General features: G+C 49.3%; 1 protein-coding gene across 3 annotated transcripts in view; it reads right to left on the bottom strand.

Moving 5' to 3' along the window:
- The window catches only part of Cul4a (cullin 4A), a 44,403-nt gene extending 24,025 nt beyond the window's left edge, over positions 1–20,378 (bottom strand). The window contains exons 1-8 of one of the 3 annotated variants that reach the window (XM_052162427.1): positions 20,171–20,363; positions 19,766–19,881; positions 10,857–10,960; positions 4,831–4,900; positions 3,683–3,756; positions 2,946–3,108; positions 2,593–2,682; positions 1,528–1,610 (exon numbers count right to left, since the gene is read on the bottom strand). In XM_052162427.1, coding sequence (XP_052018387.1) covers positions 1,528–1,610; positions 2,593–2,682; positions 2,946–3,108; positions 3,683–3,756; positions 4,831–4,900; positions 10,857–10,960; positions 19,766–19,881; positions 20,171–20,318 — 848 coding nt within the window. In that variant the 5' untranslated portion in view covers positions 20,319–20,363. Of the gene's footprint in view, positions 1–1,527; positions 1,611–2,592; positions 2,683–2,945; positions 3,109–3,682; positions 3,757–4,830; positions 4,901–10,856; positions 10,961–19,765; positions 19,882–20,170 lie in introns of all 3 variants that reach the window. The other 2 variants (XM_052162429.1, XM_052162428.1) reach the window with 2 other exon arrangements.
- Between the last annotated feature and the right edge of the window lie 42 nt (positions 20,379–20,420).

Genomic DNA, 20,420 nt, shown 5'->3' with positions numbered 1-20,420 from the left:
TTCCACCGTCACCTTTGTCCTTTCCCTTTTCAATAAACCTCACGTGGAACTGTTTGGCCTGGTGTGGTCTCTGCGGCTGCTGCAGCCACTCACCGCCCACCAATCCCTAACACCATGGCCTCCTCTTAACTCTCCACCTCTATCAAGTGGATGTAAATATTAATTTTATTCCTGAACATTTAATCCCCTTAAGTAAATTAAAAAGTTTGGATTACATTCCCCGAATTGGGCACCATGTGTGAAATCTAGTTTTTCCTCCCAATCACTTTAATTTCCAGTATAATGACTCTGAGACTAATTATTTATTAATAGATGCTTAGGCCAAAACACTCTGACTTGCTCTTTTTTTTTTTTTTTTCTGACTTGCTCTTATTATCCCTCTGCTCTAGTCAGAGCTCACCTGTGTGGCTGCTTTCTCCCCTAGTTTTCCTACGCCTGTGTCCTCAGCTTTCCAGGGGCAGTCCCCATGTCTTTCCAGGGGCAGTCCCCATGTCTTTCCAGGGGCAGCCCCCATGTCTTTATTTCCCACAATTCTCTCTATCCCTAGCCAGGTATCTAAGCTCCTATTTTCAGCCTCAGCCCATTGTTCATAGCTTTTTTATTGACCAGTGATGCTTATAAGAGTCTTTCTACAGCTGGGAGTGTGATGAACATGTCAATATCCCCAAGCAACCCAGCTGTCCCAGTGCAGACCTGTGCTGGGACCCATGGTCCCCCCCCCCAGGTCTGCACTGGGACCCATGGCACCCCTCCCCCAGCCTCCCTGGGCACAGGTCTGCACTGGGACCATGGCTGGAAAGGGAGAGCACAATCCTCTCAAAGGTGCTGTCCTGAACTTGCGTGCCATGTCTCCTGGGATGTGACTCTTTCTTTCCTTCTCCCTATATCCCAAAGGACAGGAGTTTCACTGTCCCCTCTGAGCCCACGTCTCCATCTCCTCACAGCAGCACATAACACATCTTGCACAAACCCTGCATGGACCTAGAGTCTAGAGGAAAAGGACGACTGAAAAAGAGAAGGGTGTGTACTGTTTCATGGGAGTTATGGCCATGTAAGGCACCTAAGAAGCCTTCCTAGCTGGGGTGGACAGTGCTTAAAGAGTGTACACCACTCTACCGGGCACCCACACCGAGGGTGGGGGGTGGGGGTAGCTCTAAGCACCGAGTCCCCCTGGCTCTAGGGGACCTCCCACCACTGGCTCCTCGCCCAGGCACCTGTGTTCACACATGCATCACCACACACTGCGCAGGAAACGTACTCACATAAGCCTTAAAGGAACAAGGGACTGGAAAGACAGGAGCCTGGTACTCAGTGAAGTTCTCTCAGGCAAACAAAGCACTCAGATGCTGAGGTGCTGGTCTCCCTCCTGAGTCATCCCTCCCCCAACAGCTCGTGGTAAGTGTGCTGAGCTCACACACCATAAGCAGAGCTCGGTCTCAGAGGCAGGATGGCCTCAGGACGGGGTGCACGCTTGAGGCAGTGCATCTCAGTGTGAGGCCTGTGGGAGCTAGGGCCGTGCTCACTTACTGTGTGCTGTGGTCTAAGTAGGTGATCACTCTGTCTGCTTCCTCTTCTAGACGCTTGCTCACATGGTTAAGGTATTCTGGAACCTTCCAAAAATATTTAACACATCAGTGACAAAGATTTCTCACAATACATATAAAATTTCCTCAAAAAATAGAAGAAAAAAAGAGAGAAAAGTGAACACATTCAGGTGAAACTTTAACAGATGGAGGATCTGTTGAGGATTGCCTAAAGCCAGGGCCCAGGCCGCACGCACTGCTCACTACAGTGTCAGGGACAAACACACACCAGTGGGCCCATGATGGGTGAGGCAGTAGTCACACCTGGGCAGACAGCCCAGAGCTTGCTAGCAACCTGTACCCCGTATGTGCCACCTGGATCTATTAGTGGTGACACCCTTCCTCCCTCCCCTGCAGTCACGGCAACTACACGCAGACATCACTAGTCCGAGCTGAACCGTCCTCGGTGCCACCTCGGCTGGCCCAGCCACAGCTGAACTACGCACAGTGTGACGGGCTGGACCGCCTTGGCAGGAGGGAGGTGCGCGCGCCTCCCTCCAGGACTGGACTCCAGGACCTACCACACTGCCTGCTCGGCGGGTCTGAGAGGACACTGCTCTTACATACACTTCTTCAAACTGCATTCTCTACCAGTGCTTTACACGGGTGGACATTCTCATTTTTAAAATTAGTTCTTTATTGGGCTGGAGAGATGGCTCAGCAGTTAAGAGCACTGACTGCTCTTCCAGAGGTCCTGAGTTCAATTCTCAGCAACCACATGGTGGCTCACAACCATCCATAATGGGATCAGATGCCCTCTTCTGGTGTGTCTGAAGAGAGTGACAGTGTACTCACATATAATAATTAAATCTTAAAAAAAAAAAAAAAAGATCAGCTCTTTATCTTCTTGCTCAGACACGAGCCCCTGTGCTATTTCAGAAAATACTTAGGGGGAGGGGAAGAAAGAGCAAACTTCCTTCCACAGCAAGCAGTTCTTTCCCGGATGTGAGCATTTGGAAGGGCAGCAGCCGAGGAGTGGGGCAGCAGATGCAGCCGTCGCCCAGCTCACCTCCCTGTCCTGCATCAGCTGCTGGCCCTCGGCAGCATACAGACAGTTGGTCTCCTCCAAGAACTTCAGCTCGAATGAGTCTTTGTACACCTAGGGAAGGAGCAGAGCAGCTGCTGAGGAGCTTGAACAGCAACCCCGCCCTTTCCAAGCACTAACTCTCATCAGCTTTCCTCTCACGGCTCCAGCTCCTTGCGCGGTGTAGCACTGGCCCCCATCACTCTCCTCCAGGACTGACAACCGTGCTCTCCACTCATACCTCTGGGGTACTATTCCCCTACGTCTGAGGCCTGCGTTTATTGTGGGGCAGGCACCTGCGGATGGCCAGCACGTGCGAGGACCAAGACCTCCCTCACCTGGAGATCTGAGAGCATGCTCAGCAAACTTCGAAGCAGGCTCCTGTCCACGGCCTCTCCACTTCGCTCACGCCCAATCAGCAGCAGAATGCCATCGATGGTCTTACTCTGCACCATCCTGTCACTGATGATGTGGTTCCTAAAGAGCTCTAGGCCCATGTCCCTACGAGGAACACAACGAGGCTTTGGTTCACCTTCAGTGCTCTAGAGTTTCACGTGTGCTATGCACCAGCCCCAAACTGCTGTTTGCTAATTATACCCAGAGCTTCAGATGCTCTTCCTCTTACAAATGCTTGCTGGGCCAGTCCAGGATGTCTGTGCCTCTACCATAAATGAGGTTAATTCCTACACAGGCCAAGCTGACTACCCCAAGTTGATCCTGAGACATCTTGTGCCACACAGGCACTCACTCAGGCATCAAATTGCTATTATTGGATCTCCTGCCTGTGACCTAGGCCTCACCCTTCTCCTTGGGTGAGCCACAAAGGTAAAGATTATGGGACTCACCCCTGCATCTGCTCCCTCTGCATCCCTTCCTTCCCCACCTCCAGCCCTACTGTCTCCAGTAATCACTGTTGCTATTACTGTTTCCACAGAAAGCAGTAACATGTGAAATCACAAGTTAACCTTACTCCCTCAGCCTGTAGCCTAGGAGTCGCGGGAGTCTGTGCAGTGAAGATATGATGCTCTAAAACGAGGATTCTGCAGGTCTGGCCCAGGGGTCAGGGTGGACTCACCAGATGGAAGGCAGCATGGAGTTCTGGAGGACATAGGTGCGATCCAGAAACAGGAAGATGCTTCTGATCATGATCTGGAGAGCAGAGAGGAGCAGTCCTCACACAACCCTCACTCACACACCACTTGAAAACAGACCTTTTGGACCATCTTACAGTAGCTGCCTTGAAAGTGAAAATCATTTCTACTGGAAACCCACACATACCAAGACCCTCATTTTTACAAACTTAACTTTTTCTTCTGGTATTTTCCATTCAATACAACAGCCCAGACTGTTTAAAGCCCTCAGTCTCAAGGAAATCTGAAATTTAATTATTGCCCAATTGGTGACACAATGGAGCATGTGGGTGTCTAATCTTTCTTTCTTGGTTTTCTGAGATGGGGTCTCATAGCGTTAAGCTTTTCATTTTCCTATTCCTACTTCCTAAATGTAGTGATTACAGGCAGGTATATAACCTCTATGCTTGGCTTAAGTTTTCTAACAGTTAGAAAACTTGCTATACTGTCTTGAGGCTCCTGGGCTCCAGTGCAGCCAGTGAACTGTTCTCCCCTTTGCTGCTGAAGCCATGCTCACCAGCTGCAAGTGCCCCCACTTTTTGGTGAGACTTGCTGACATATGAAATACCTTGCCAAATGGGCAGTCCTGCTTTTAGTATCCACATGGCTCAAAATGCCCACCTTAAGGAAGCAAGCATTCAGTGTGCTTGAAGAAGACGCAAGACTATCTTCTCTCATAGGTCATCGGATGGCTGGGCCGCATAGAAAACCACGTGTCAGGTCAAATTAGACACATCTACAGCCTAAGGACTGGCCTTCCAGCTACATCAAGGAACTGGAACTCAGGCCAAGTTCTCCTTCGAGAACTTGGGAAATCTTTGACAAGCACACAGTAACTGCTGACCTCCACCTCCTTCTAGAAGAGTCTGAGTAGCTCACTTCCCCCACTCCATTCTACTGCTTAATGTGGTGAAGGGTCCCTGACCTCAGGCCTCGAGTTGGTGGAAAGGTGGCTGTGAAGAACTCACCTGCATTCTGTTTAGAGCAGAGGCTTGTGAGGCCCAAGTACAAATGAGCATGTGTGAGTGAGATAACTCAGACATTCACGGTAGTACTGATCGAGAATCAGGGCTGAGAAAGGCTGTAAACTTACCATTTGTCTGCAGTGATCTTGCCAGCATGTGTTAATCTTCTTTAGAAATAAAACGCTGTCTAGTGAGTCTGTGCAGACCTGCTAAGGAAGCTTAAACACAACAGTCCATCCCAGTTTTCTAACTTTCACTTTACCCAATACCCTCCCCCTGCTAGATGTCCTTCTACAAACAGTGAAAATACGACCACTGAAAGATCATACTATAGTCTCAACACTTCTGTATCCTAAATCCACAGTGGAAACCTAACCCTAAGGCAACAGTGCCAGGAGATATAAACGACACCCTAGAGAGCTGCCTCATCCTACCCACAAAGCAGGAAGCTCTTACAGATGGAGACAACTAGAACTTGGGGTCTTGGGACTTCCAGTCTCCCAGTTGTGAAGAGTAAACATCCTTGGCTAATTTTTTACAAATGCATCAAGAGAACTGCAGCGCCCAAACCAGGAGCATGAATTCCTAGCCTCCGTCCACTGTCACCTCGTTTCCTGTCTGTAGTAACCCACCTGACTCATCCCACTCCTGGGGTCTGCATCTTGCTGCTCTGACTTCCCCTCCCCCCTCTTGGCAGGGCTGCTTTCTGTTCCTGCCAGTTTGCAGAAATAACCAGGCAAAAGTGCTACATAAGGGGGCAGGACTTCACCCTACCGAGGGCCAGGACTGCACATAACTCTACAAAGGACCTTCTACAGCTGGTGTCTGGTGGGACCAGGATGTCTCACTGTCAAAAAGTGTGTACTGAATAACAACAGCAGGGAATTGTTAAAACTTAGAACACTAAACACAAGATTGCATCTATGACCAGATTGTGCAACAGCCAGACTCTAAGTGTGCCTCTCTGTGTGTGATTTTTTTGTGTGTGTTTTTGGGACGGGGACACCCCGTGTCCCTCATGTTTGGATTTTAGGTGTCAGCCACCACACTGTGCTAGTCTCTGTGTGAGTCAGGATCAGAACATAGCGCCTATGCTAAAGCTGAGATCCTTCTGCCTCAGTATCCCCAGAGATGAGACTGCAGGCGTGTGCCAGGACATGTGGCTTAGGAAAGACTTATAATTTTCTTTCTCGAGCTAGGGTCTCACCATATACTCTGCTAGGCTGGACCCTGCTATTAGGACATTCTATAATCCTATGTATGTATGTATGTATGTATGTACTTACATATGTATGTATACATATGTACAGTGCCCAAGGAGGGCAGAAAGGGGCATGGGATCCCCTGGGACTGCTATGGATGGCTGTGAGCCACCACATGGGTGCTGGGAACCAAATCCCAGTCCTCTGGAAGAGCAGCAAGTGCTCCTAACTGCTGAGCCATCCCTCCAGTCCCATTAATTTTTAAATGTTTAGAATTCTTTCAAATGACTTTTTACTTGTATGATGTGTATGCTGGCGCTAGGACCCACGGAAGCCAGAGGTGTCCATCACACATGGAGCTAAGTCAACTGGCTGACACAGGTCCTGGACTTGACCTTGGGTCCTTGCAAGAGCACCACATGCTCTCATCAATGCGCTACCTCTCTAGCTCCTAACATGACTTTTCTAAAATATGTCAGTTTTAAAACAAAGATGCCAGAATGTGGGTTTCTAGAGAAAGCATTTTTACTCATTTTCATTTGATCATCAAGCTTCCTAATACAGAAAAAGCAGTCCACGTGGGTGGAAAGTGCCAGATGGCCTGTCTGGGGAGCACATGCGCCATCTGTGTCCATGAGTGCAAGTGTGCAGGGCCAGCACACTCAGCTCACATGCGAGTGCAAGTGCAGAAGGCCAGCACACTCAGCTCACATGCGAGTGCAAGTGCAGAAGGCCAGCACACTCAGCTCACATGCAAGTGCAAGTGTGGAAGGCTAGCACACTCAGCTCACATGCGAGTGCAAGTGTGGAAGGCCAGCACACTCAGCTCACATGCGAGTGCAAGTGTGGAAGGCTAGCACACTCAGCTCACATGCGAGTGCAAGTGTGGAAGGCCAGCACACTCAGCTCACATGCGAGTACAAGTGTGGAAGGCCAGCACACTCAGCTCACATGCGAGTACAAGTGTGGAAGGCCAGCACACTCAGCTCACATGCGAGTGCAAGTGCGGAAGGCCAGCACACTCAGCTCACATGCGAGTGCAAGTGTGGAAGGCCAGCACACTCAGCTCACATGCGAGTGCAAGTGCAGAAGGCCAGCACACTCAGCTCACATGCGAGTGCAAGTGCGGAAGGCCAGCACACTCAGCTCATATGCGAGTGCAAGTGTGGAAGGCCAGCACACTCAGCTCACATGCGAGTGCAAGTGCGGAAGGCCAGCACACTCAGCTCATATGCGAGTGCAAGTGTGGAAGGCCAGCATACTCAGCTCACATGCGAGTGCAAGTGTGGAAGGCCAGCACACTCAGCTCACATGCGAGTACAAGTGTGGAAGGCCAGCACACTCAGCTCACATGCGAGTGCAAGTGTGGAAGGCCAGCACACTCAGCTCACATGCGAGTGCAAGTGTGGAAGGCCAGCACACTCAGCTCACATGCGAGTGCAAGTGTGGAAGGCCAGCACACTCAGCTCACATGCGGGTTCAAGTGTGGAAGGCCAGCACACTCAGATCACATGCGAGTACAAATGCGGAAGGCCAGCACACTCAGCTCACGAGGAAGCAGCACACCCAGATGGAGGAGAAGCTTGTAGTGTGCCACAGCCAGGTCAGAGAAGCACCAGATGCCCAGTGAGTCAAGGACAGCAGGCACCGGCACACGGCCAGGGCCCAACCTCAGGAATGTTCGGGGAGATGGAAGAGGGATAGACAGGCACATCTGTGCAGGCGGCCACAGCCACGGCGGGTCAGAGGCCTAGCTTTTCCCCTTCTAAGTCTCAGGAAGCATACTGACACATGTAGTCAGTGAAAGCCTGTTAGCTCGTCACTCTCAGAGACTGCTTCTACAGTGGTTAACCATGTTGGACCACCACATGAGGAACCTACACAGAAAGCTGGGCAAAGCAAGACACAGGTTGGCCACAGGACATCTGACTCAGCAGGGAGAGAGATGCCGCAGCCCGATGATGGGGTGTCCATAAGCTCACACTGGCCAGCACGCTGTGTGGCAGTGCGCCTGCGTCCACCTTCAAGCTTAAGATGGAGTTAAGGTGACACCAGTCCACCTGATGCTACTGGCACTCAGGTGTCATCAATCACCACAGAGAGGTACACTTGGCTCAGTATCTCTAAGATGCAAGGGTCCAATGTTAAAGTTCTGTAATACAAGAGTTCTTCTATTATTCAGTTATTAAGTAACGCAGGTCAGCCATTTTCTGCTATTTCCCATATAACAGTATAAGAGTGAAGCATTTCCACAGAGTACAGTGTTAAGATCCTGTTCAGCCTGCTACAATCCAGTCAATTCTAGGATGCAAGGCTTAAGGTGTCACCCTGGTTCAAGGAGGTGGGTAATTCTAGGCAGTGAGACATGCGTGTCAAAAGGGGCTGTTGTGGCTTCCACAGAGGCAGCTTCCTGGAAGCCATTCTTGTCTCATTTTGGAGAAGGCTCATCCCTGCAGAGAACTCACACCATCCATGAAGTGAGGCACACCTTTTGTGATACGATTAACACCCAATAGCAAGACTGCCTGAGGCAGACTATAGAAGCTTCCCAATCACCAAGCTCCTTTAAAGGGCAGCAGAAGCGTGCTCCCTGCTTGCCTGGCTAAGGGTCTCCCTCCTCTCACTGAAGCCAGTATAGAAGAGCCAAGCTGAGACAAACCATCTCCTTCAGCACTGTTCCCGTTAGGACTATTTAATTACCATTCTCCCATCAGCCAGTACAGCCCACTGGGCACAGAGTGGGCCAGTCACACGTCAGGTCACGGTGAGCCCGACAGCAGCATCTCCTCACCGGGCCTCCTGTCCCCTCAGCACTTCCCCCCTCAGGCGGCTGGGCTCTCCTTCCTTACATCCTGAGGTGGCCTTTGTCATCTCCATTAGAGGAGATAAGGTCTCAGGCTGAAGTCTGAGCTGCTCACAGCACTTTCCTCAGGACCGAGTGTGATGCCAGGCAGCACGGAACAGCTCTTTGGGCAATGTGTGGGCTGGAGAAAGTTCTAGGCTACACACTGGTCAGGCCACCCTATCGTGCTGTGACCTTCACATGACAATTCCGTTGAGCTCTAGATTAGAAACTATAAGTAATGTCAGTGGCTTGTGCAACTTTTATGGCACATCCAGAATCCAGTGCAGTCTGTGACCTGGACTGCACAGCAGTTCCTAGGGACACACGGCACTCACTCCGTCGTGCTCACTGCTTACATCCCATTGTTCTTCACAGCACAGTCCACTGGTGTCCCCGACGCCCCCTGACCCCGCCACTGTGGGGGTCAACCTGATTTCTGTTCTGCTGCTGTGAGCTGCATGTGTCTGCGTTCTCAGTGAATTATCACTAAGAACATATAACGTATTAGTGTCTTTTCCTCCTGTAAAACAAGTCCTATTTTTTTTGACCCTGCTTTCTTATCAAGAAACAGTACTTCTATGGCTCCATCCTGGGGCTGTGCTTCCTTGGAGGAAGGAAATCAGGCACACAGCCACTTTTCTATAATCCAGGGATCAAGACACTGGGTAGGAAGTCAGTGCTTGCTGAGTGTGTGAACACTTAGGTCAAGCCCCAGAGTGGGACTGATTGGCAGGAGGATAATTAAAGCAAGTAATCAAAAAGCCATTTGCAACAAAGTGAGGTTAGAGCAAGACCACGCTGGGCACCAGTGTCCAGGCCGAGGCTGCTGGCCACAGTACCACGCTCAGCTGAGGCCCTGGCTCCTCCAGGGCTCTGAGTGGGCAGGCGCTCCACACGCACAGCTGTCTCCTGAGAGAAGATGCAGGCCAGCAGGTTCTCCAGGGACTCAGTCACCACGATCTTGTATATCTTGCAGTCCTTAGTTCAAAATGCTTACTGGAGAACAGAGAGGCATCCTGATTGAAGCCCTGTAGCAGAACTCAAGATGGCCTCACAGACCTGCTATGGGATGCCAGCCATGCAGGCTCCGTGGGGGGGTCTTTCACCTAGGCCAGAGAGGCTGGTGTCCAGCAACACTACTAGCTGCTCTGAATTAACAAGGTCTGCACAGCTGGCAGGACCAAGTTTCCACAGGAGAGGGAAAAAAATTTCCTGACTCAGGAGAAAATCTTGAATATGAAGGCTCTGGGATTTGTTTTAGACATGAATGCATGGAGCCAAGGACGTCAACATGGGTTTTACACACAACAGAGTTTGTGCCCTTAAGTTGGCCTGAGGCCAGGTCAGACAGATGTCCTTGTGGGCATGAGTCATGGATCATGCAGTAAACCTAAGATGGCCTCTGCCCAGCCTTGTCTGTAGTATATGCCCAACTGATTCCCTTCCTACTAGAGCACCACGGCCAGCCCTTTGTCTGGCTCTGCCCCTGGAGCTACAGTCTCAGGCTAACCAGGCCTGCCCAGAGTAGTGCGCGACCCACCGGGAGAAACTGGATGCAGCAGGGACCTGAGCACAGTCCTCAGGGTTAAGTCAGACCCACTAGGGCCAGATGGTAAGTAGGGACCTTGTTCCTACAGCTGCCCACCTGCACAAGCCAGGAAAGACCCACCCTTAGATGAGACAGCCTCCCTGAGCAGAGAAACTACTGGGCTGTACTCGAATCCCTGACAGATTCAAGAAAATAAGCTGGGCATGACAGCCATACTTGTGGGGATTTGTCACATATCATAGAAAATAAGATGATTCTTATTAAAGGACATAATTTAAACTTTAATATATTTTCAAAAATTCCTTCCGAAGTTCCAACTCGACGCATACCTGGAGGCTGTATGTCCTTACATGTCAGTGACTTAATGTGACAAATCTCACTAAAGCAACTATTACAATGAATTAGGAGACAAAAAGGTTCTTTGTTCTATAAAAAAAGACTTAAAACCTATTATTTTATCTTAAGGATATTCATTAGTTCTTTACCCATTTTAAAAAGATAAACACCATAAGGCAAAAAAAAAAAAAAAAAAAAAAAAGCAAAGCAAAGAAAGGATATTCTCTGAATGGGAGGATCTGGGCTTGGACGTGGTCTTCACAGACCTGGCGCAGCTGCTTGTAGAGCGTTGGGGAGACTTTGTGAGAACAAAGATTTTCAACAGCCTACAACAAAGGGAAAAGGAGGTTGTTGAGCAGAGTGTCAAGGCGCTCAGAAGCCCTGCAGATGCCTACCGTTGAGCCCACACAGGCTCTCCCAGTGCTTGTGCTGCCCACACTGCCGACAATGAGGGGCTCGGATTGATGGTACGCTGCACCCACTATTTCTTGGGGGCTGGCACCTTAAGTCTTCTGCTTTGCTCTAGTTCCGTTGTTTTCCAATCAGGCTGCCCAACAGTACCAGGACTTTAAAGTAGGTTTGGATTGTGTGGTCATTTTCTGATTCTCTAGGTTGAGATGGGGCATACATTTATCCTAAAAGTGACCATGTCAACCTGGGCAGTGACAGGAGGGGAGCAGGGCCCTTGCCCAGACACAGCAGAGACTCCAGCTGTGTGAGTAGAAGACCTATGATTCCTGAGTGACACAGACCAGGCTATGCTGATCCCTGCTTATTTACTGACTGTTGATGTAGAACTCATTTAATTTGTCTTGATGAAGAAAAGGCAACTTTTGTTTGTTTTCTGAGACAGGGTTTCTCTGTGTAGCCCTAACTGTCCTGGAACTCACTCTGTAGACCAGGCGGGCCTCGAATTCAAAGATCTAAGTACCGGCATCCCAAGTGCTGGGATTCCAGGTGAGCAGCACCACCACCCAGCAAAAAGCAACTTTAAATAGCCCACAGGAAAAAATCAAATATTTCTACCCACTGAAAGAATATAGGCTCACCAGTCATAATGAAACCCCTCTCCAATCTCGTATACATGTCAGAATCTCAGTCAAGTGTGAAATGTAAACAGAAATGTTCTAACAGGATAGAGACAAGAAGAATTTCCTCAGCTTTTTCCTTAAAGCACCTTCATGTCTTCTATGTCAATTCTGCACCAGAAGCTCATCATGCGCCAGTCCACGTTTACAAGTGCAGTAAAAAACAGGTCATTTTGTATGCATGTACACGACTGTGTACTTTTTTTTTTTTAAATATCCAGTTTGCATGTATCGTATACTATCCTTCATAAAATAGCAATTTGTAAGGAACATTTTTCTCTTTCTTCCTCTTGAGACAGAGTCTCATTATGTAGCTTTGGCTGTCATGGAACTTGCTATATAGACCAGTCTGGCCTCAAACTCAGAGATCCTCCTGCCTCTGCCTTCTGAGTACAGTACTGGGATTGAGGGTGTACACCGCCAGTCCCCACACATGAGCATTTTCTGAGTGCTGACGTCTGAGTTAGAGTCCGTAGTCCTAACCCACTTTTCCTCTGTGACACACTATCATTGCAATACCTACTGACATGAAACACACTGAGACTCACTCTATTTTTAATAACTGACAATATCTCACAGCGGGCGGCAACCCACAGGCAGCACAGGCTTGTTGTAGGCCTGAGTACAAGTGTGTGCTGCTATACCCAGTCCTTGAGGCTGTTTCTAAATGTCCTCTTTTGAAAAAGAAGGAAGGGTCCAGTTAGGCTAAGGCAGTGTGCTATGGGCATTTAATGAGGAGTCACCTTAAAGAAGCAAGATTTAGTTCAACGACCAAATCAAGATGCGGCAGCTTCTGGGTTCTGCTTTTACCAGTTCATAGCTGTTCTCATAGCAACTCATTCTAAACACACAGTGCTCCGGTGTCCTGAGGGCCACACCTCACAGCAGACTGCTTAGTGACCAGCAGACAGCGCCAGGGCCACAGTGCTGAGCATGACAAGCAGGGGCTGTGGCTCCACGGCTATCCATTTGCTCTCTTAACTATCACCTGAGACAAAAGTGCTTCCTGTGGCCATGAACAGTCACCTCTCTGGTGAAGAATATTGAATGAAAGGAGGGACTGCAGGCAGCAGGAAGCCAGGGCTCTGCTGGTGTTCATTAAATGTGAATTCATGCAGAGATCCTTGGGCTAGGGCGGAGGCCAGAGAACACACAGGACAAGAAATCATGGACTGTGTCACTGAGTTTAGTGACAAAAAAGCACACAAGCCTTAACTGCCTGGCAAGTCCTCAGGAAACTACCTCATGTACCTAGTTACAACTGAAGCCAGCCACTACAGAGACATATGGTATGACAGAATGGGACCCGAGATGACCCTGAACTCACACCAGAAGACCAGTAAAGCACGCTGCCCAGACCCAGCAGTCCAGGATCGGTAGCACTTTCTGTGGTAAGGATGGCCTGGGGTCTCCATTTCCACACAGACTTGCTGCCTCCCCATCCCTCCTCCCCCTACCCCCCCCCCCCCCTCAGAGTAGGGCTGGCATACTTGACCCTTCTAGATGCCTACCTGAAAGAGATAAGAATACAAAATGAAACCAGGACTCAAATCTAGGCAACAGGAAACTCAGAAACTTCTCAGGAGCCACGCAGCTGTCACTGCCTTCCACATCCAACCTTGGCTCTCAAGGCTGAGGGGAGCTGAGCAGCAGACTAGGGCTGGTTCTGGTGGGACAGCCAGTCAGAGAGGGCAGAGTCTCTGCCTTTGCAGTCTGCTTATATGCTCCACTAATCCGTGACTTCCTTACAGTGGTCCCAGCAATGTGGACCTGCCCACCACTCCCTGGGCGGCCTTTCCCATGTCAGCTCTAGCCAGTCCTGTCATTTAGCTCTACACAGACCCACACTGCTCCCTCCTTCACTAACGTGCCCGACAGGACAAACCTTCCAGCCCTGGTGTGTACTCCAGAAGTTGTGTACTTTTGGCCTCTTCCTGGGAGCCAGGCCACTCTGAGGACTTTGTTCCACCCTGGGTTTTCCTCGGATGTGCACCAGGGTGACCAAAGGACACAATTCAAGTCCCAAAGTCACAGGAGTACATTTTTCTGAGTGATTCAGACTCAAGTCTTCAGAAGCAAAGAGATCTGCTTCTTCACAACAATCCTGCTCAGAGGAAGACACAGCAGGCAGGAGCCAGGAGACCTCCTCTCCATGAACAACAGATAGAACCCAAGTGATACCCAGAGAACAGGCTGCTGGGCGGACAGCCACGAGCACTGAGCGCTGTGTTCACACTAGACTTCAAAACGAAGAGTTTCCAGTCTGGGAAGAAGTGGTGCTCTCAACTAAGATCCCGTGGTAGGGCATGAAGCCCAGCTGGACACAGGAGAGCGCAGCAGGTGAGCACACTGCCTGGCCCTTTACAGAGGCTGGAGCTGAGTCCTCTCATGCCCAGAGGAAGAAGCAGCCTGGAATGCATGAGGTCTCACCTCGGACACACTGCTGCACATATGTGGCATGGAAGAGACCTTCCACTGTTAGGATAACTGCACCCGGACACCACGCTCTAGGCAACACAGAAGCTTTAGTAGCAAGAGATATTTTTATTAAGCCAAAACTCGAGGTTTTGGGTATTTTGGTGCAGTTCTTGTTCCCAGTCAAAACCAGACAAAGAACAGAGTATTTTAGGGGCCCTGGGCACCAAAACAAACACAAAAAACCTAAAACAAACAATGACCAGACAAAGCACAGGAGGCATGTTGGCTGGGGCCTTGGACTCTGTCTGGAAGCTGGCGATCTTTGGGAAGTGTCAGTGGTTCCAGCTTCCTACCCAGCTTCAGGCTGCAGGACCAAGTCAGGTGAGGAGGATCTTCAGGAGGAATGAAGGAACCCCCGACATGCAACAAGGGTACATGTCCTGGGATGAGGAAACGACAAAGTGTCAAGGAAAGAACCATCTAGAAGGGTGGAGGTAACAGAGCTGGAGTTCTCACTAGAATATTGGTTTTTCCATATCCAGCTGGAAACCACAGTCAAGGCCCCCAGGAAGGTCTGCTTCAATGGTAGGGTTGTTTAGCCCCGGATATAGCAATGATCTGCCCTGGCCTAACAAATCCTAAAAGTAAGATTTAAGACCAGATGGTCTTCAAATCATTTAACTATGGCCAGAAAAAAGGGCGGGAACTTACAATAATATTCTGGCACACCAGTTAGAATTTAGAATGTTGGAACACCCAATCAAAGATTATCATATTCTCCTTAATGGGGGAGGGAAAATCGAGAACAGAAGTAGTGGGTCAGGACAAAACAACAGCCATAACCAAGATCATGTATGTCCAAAGGTTAGGCAGAAATTCAGAAGTGTGAGAGAGTCTCACACCTGTGGCAGCCACAGTAGCTGAGGCACGGTTGAGGAGAGAGACTGAAGCCGAGAGAGCTGGAGCCCTGGGGGCACTGGGCACAATCACTGTGCGCTCAGCAGGCAGGCAGGCAGGCAAAAGCTGCTCTTCAGAGGATGCACGCTTGCTACCAGCACCCACTCAGCGAGTCACGGAACTCCAGGTCGGGGGACTCCACACCTTCTATCCTGTGCATATTAGGTTTGGATGTGCTGCACAGATACTCATGCAGAATAAACATTCATACAGGTAAAATAATAAAATGATAATAAAAACCAAAATGGCTCCACGAGGGAATCCCTTCAAACATTTAAGAAAACAATACCATTTCTATACGAGGAAGAGAGACTCATAAGGCCGACACTGCTTTGACATGCAAACTGATCAAAGACATAATAAGAAAGTAACACATTAAGACAAAGTTAACAAAACATTAACCACTCAACTCAATACATAAGAAAGGTAACAGAACCGGCCACAGTCACTCTCGGCCCAGCAACACTGAGGAGGCAGAGGCAGGGGCAAGCAGAGTTCGGGAGTCTGAGGCCAACCTGATCCACGCAGTGAGTTCCAAGCTGGCAGAGGACACACAGTGAGACTATGCCTAAGGAAGAAGATGCAGCCAAGCACGCAAGGCTGTCCTCTGTTCAGAACAGAAAAAAGTTAATGAACAAAATCTACGAACTAAGAAACAAAACTTATGCAGTCCCGCAACAGGTGCAGAAATGTGCTTCCAGTGAATTACCCGGGAGCAGGAAGGCCCCTCCTACAAGGCAGCATCATTACACTCAACAGTGGCAAACAAAAGGTCTCTGAGACCCAGAGCTCGCTCACCTCTGACCACTGTCCCAGAGGGCTCTTGCCAGTTCAGCAAGACAATGCCAAGAAATAAGAGGCACAAAACTTAGAAAGGAAAAAGCTTTCTAACTACATGTGACTGGGCAGAAGACACAATGGAATCTACAGAGAACAGGCAAGGCCGGCAGGTTAGAAGGACAATTTTAATAAACAAATAAAATCAACGGTATTTCTAAATAAAAGTAAGAATCACAAGTCAAAATTTAAGGTAAGGTGAAAATTCCATCAAAGGTTTGTAACATCTTTACAAATGAAACAAGAAATCACTGCTGAGAAATATTAGCCCCAACAGTGCACAGTCTGTCGCTAAGGCTGAGCTAGTTCTTTCTACATGACCTAACAGAGTCACCATAACCTCAAACCCAAGCTGGCTCCGTGAAGAAGCCAGAACACAGGTTCTCAGATTCATAAAGAAATGCAAAGGACCAGGAACAGCTGAGCCACATGTGGGAAACTCAGAGCAGAGGCCAACCCTTCCCTACTTAAGGCCTTGCTACCCCTCCTAGACAGACAACTGGTCTTGTCTGAGAAAGGCAGCTGGGCAACAATGTGCCCAACACCTGGACACTTTTGGGAAAACACTGCATCTAGATTTATATCTCACCATACACACAGATGTCCACACAATGGAGATCACAGATCTAAATGTAAACCTTTCAGCTCTAAATGTCTACAGGGAACTACAAGGTCTTAGATTAAGATTAGGACAAAGATCCGCTGCTTTGGTTTTTTTTTTTTTGTTTTGTTTTGGTTTGGTTTTTTTTTTTTTTTGAGACAGGGTTTCATGTAGCTGGCCTTGAGCTGGCTAGCAAGAGGCTGGCCTTGAATTCCTGACTCTCCCCTGCCTGCTGAGTGCTGGGATTACAGGAGTGTGCTTCTATTACTAGTTATGGCAAAAGTTTTTTATTTTTTAGGTGGATAGTAAAAACATAATCTAAAAGAACAGCTGATACACTTAACTTCAAAATTTAAATCACTGTTCTTCAAAGGACATAGATTAGTTTAGGGATAAGTTAAGGACTAAAAGAAAATATTTGCAACACCTATATAGAACTTGTATCTGGAATACATACTCAACTCACTCACTCAATAATGGGAAAATAATCTAAGCAAATGAAGCTGGGCACCCTGGCCCATATCTGTAATCCCAGCACTTGGGAGGTTGACGCAGAAGGATAAGTTTGCAGCCAGAGCAAGCTACACAGTGAGATAAGAGGGAAGTAGGGAGGGGGGTGACAGGAGGAGGCAAGAGCCCAGCAGATCTGAGCAGCAAACTGCATCAAAGGACAGACTAGCAACAGGCACATGAACAGACGCCTGCTGCCGCCAACAGCAACAGTAAATTAAACCCGTTTGTAAGACTCAACAGTACCCAATGCTGGTGAGAACGTGGAGCATCAGGCCCTCAAGCTACCAGCAAGGTGGGGATGGTACAGTCACTTTGAAGAGCAGTGGCTTCTTAAGAAATTAAGCACACACTTTCTATGTCTCTTGAGATATTTTCCTGAGAAGAATGAGAACACATGCCCACAGGTGTATTCAACGTTCATAGCAGCTGTGCTGGCGATATCCCCACTGGACACACAAACGTCCACTACCTAATGAATCAGCCAACTGCACTGTATTCATTGTTCTAGTTAATAAAAGTAAGATGCACTGGGGGCACACAGGAGGGATTTGAAAAAGGGTATCTAGAGACCATGGAGAAAGGAGAGGAGGAGGAAAGGGTTGGAAGGAATTCTATTTCAAGTAATAAAAACATTAAAAAACAAAAACAAACCAACCAAAATACCAAACCGTTAGCTCCCGAGTAAATGACAAACTCCATTCTAGATAACAGCCAGATGGCAAGGGACTGCAGATGCACGACTCCTTTTAGATAGAGGTGGAGGAGTGGATAAAAACACAGCAGCAGCTGCCACGGGTGGGGAACGGGAGGGGATGACTGCAAGGGGTTGCCCTTCTTTCCGGGGATGGAAACAGGCTCAATTTTCATTGAGGGGCTGGCAAACAACTCTATTTTAGGCCATTAAAATCTACTGGAACAAGTATGTTAGTGTTAACCTATAACCCTGATACAGGAGGAGCAGCCTGGATTAACTACCCAGTGAAACTTTTTTTTTCATGTATATGAGTACACTGTAGCTGTCTTCACATACACCAGAAGAGGGCATCGGATCCCATTAAAGACGGTCGTGAGCCACAGCGTGGTTGCTGGAAATTGAACTCAGGACCTCTAGAAGAGCACTCAGTGCTCTTAACTGCTGAGCCATTTCTCCAGCCCCACAGTGAATCTCTTAAAAAAAATAAAACTGACTCTCTCCTAAAAAAATAAACAAAATAACCCTACTGAAGCACATGTTATATGCCCCCAACACTGTATTCATGTGCACATACCCACCCACACATAGGCACATACTTAAAATGATAAAAATAAAAGTAAATCTTTAGGCGGGTATAGCAGTGCATAATGTTAATTTCAGCACCAAGAGAAGAAGGCAGGAGGATCTCCCTGAGTCAGACTGAGAACACCTGGTGTCCACAGTGAGTTCTAGAACAGCCAAGGCTACAAGTAAGCCCTGTTTAAACAAAACAAAACCTCAAATAAAATCTTCTCCCTCAATACACAGTCAACTCACAAACTTACGACAAAGAACAGACACATGTACACCAATCCATCCCTATAGGCCAGAGGGCCGCCACCCACTTGGGGCCACTTGTGTTTTGGATTTCAGAAGTTTTTCTTCTGGATTTAGTATTTGCATATACACAATGATGTGTTTGGGGACCGAGAATTGAGTCTAAACACAAAGCTAATTCCTATCCCATATACCTTGTTTTATCATCATATGTGCACACAATGTGTATGTGTGGGTGCTTGTGCCACATCAAGAGTCTCCAGTTTTCTCTTTCCACCCTTTTGAGGGTTCTAAAGTTTGAACACAGGTTGCCAAGTCCGCTCTGCCAGCACTTTACCTACTGTGTCATCTGGCTGGCCCTAGCTCGGTGGTCATTTTATTCAATCGTTTTAGCATACACTGTGATGTCTGAGGCCAGGCAGAGGAGGTCGGGTGTGGATCTTTTTCATGAGTGCACTAGAAGTTTTGGATATGGGAGTTTGGGGTTGGGAGTGATCGATCTGTCAGATCCCTCTGGGTTCTTCTGCTTACTTTTCTTGTGCTTTCTGTAACTTACGTACACTCATTGTATGTAACCAGGAGAAAACAAGTAACTTAGGTAACTTTTAGGTAACATATAAGTAATTATATGTTCTATCATGAACTAAAACATAGACTATTTAGCGATTATTGCATAAAACCATGACGGAAAAGTGTGCTTGAAACAGCAAAATGTATTTTTGGTGATTTTTGCCTCTGCTGCAGACACAACTCATCTTTAAATTAAAACTACCCGAATCTGTCTGCAACCTTATTGGCAATAATAAAAACAGTATGTGTGTTGGGGAGGGGGGTGCGTCACAACACAGGACCCTACCAGCAAGTGGAGCCATAATGAGTTTTATGTATAACAATCCGGCATTCTGATAACATTGAGGACTGCTGGAGCCCCGTGCCTGCCTCTCAGCTCCAAACACCTCCTCTCTTCTGGCGATGGGAAAACTTACACCTCCTAAGCAGCCTGGTCTAAGCCTCAACACACACAGCACTAATCCAGGGCGGCGATCCACAGAAACACCTGCTGACCCAGGGCTTCGCGGCTTCCGCTAGGGAAGGCTCGGGCCGCAGCTTTTCCCTGGGCAGGCCTGGCTAGCGTCGGCCGCCCCGCCGTGGCTGCGGGAGGAGGAAAACAGCCAGGTGCTCGCAGGCCCTCGCCGCCGCCGCTCACCTGGTACAGCTCCTCCAGGTTGTACCTGATGGATGTGCTGCTCTGGATGGCCTTGACCGCTTCGTGAAGCTTCCGCCACGTGTCCTGAGTGTAGTTGTCAGGCAGCCGCGGCCTGTCTGTGGGGAGAGAGGGTCAACGGCCGCGCGGGGACAGGACAGGCCGGGGCACCGAGGCAGAGCCCGGCAGGGCCAGCCAGGAGGTGCGGGATCGGGGCCAGCTGGGGCGCGGGGACGTGGCGGAGCATGAGGTGCAGGGACAAGTCAGGCTGCAGCGCCGAGACGGGACAGTGCGGGAACAAGGCGGGCTGGGGCGCGGGGACAGGGCCGGCCGGGCAGCCCCAGGAGGCCCTGTCCGAGCGCGCGACCTGCCGGCCGCCCCGTTCGCTCCTCCCCGGAGCGCACCCACCTCGGAAATTCTTGATGACCAGCTTCCTGGAGCCGCCCGTGCCCCCCGGTTTGGCGGGGCCACCGGCCAACGCCGCGGGCTTGGTGAGGCCGTTGGTGCGGCCCATGAGAGCCGAGACGCTGCCCTTCCGAGGGCCCTCGTCCGCCATGGCTGGGCCGGACGCCGCCCCGCCCCGCGCCGCCCGGCTCCTCCTCCTGCCCTGCGCCCCGTCCGTGCGCGCCCGGCTCCTCCTCCTCCTCCTGTCGGGCTC

This window comes from Apodemus sylvaticus, chromosome 18 (genome assembly GCF_947179515.1).
Source record: "Apodemus sylvaticus chromosome 18, mApoSyl1.1, whole genome shotgun sequence".
In the NCBI taxonomy this organism is placed as follows: Eukaryota; Metazoa; Chordata; class Mammalia; order Rodentia; family Muridae; genus Apodemus; species Apodemus sylvaticus.
The sequence above is the reverse complement of the archived record's forward strand: the minus strand, read 5'-3'. Positions and strand labels throughout refer to the sequence as shown.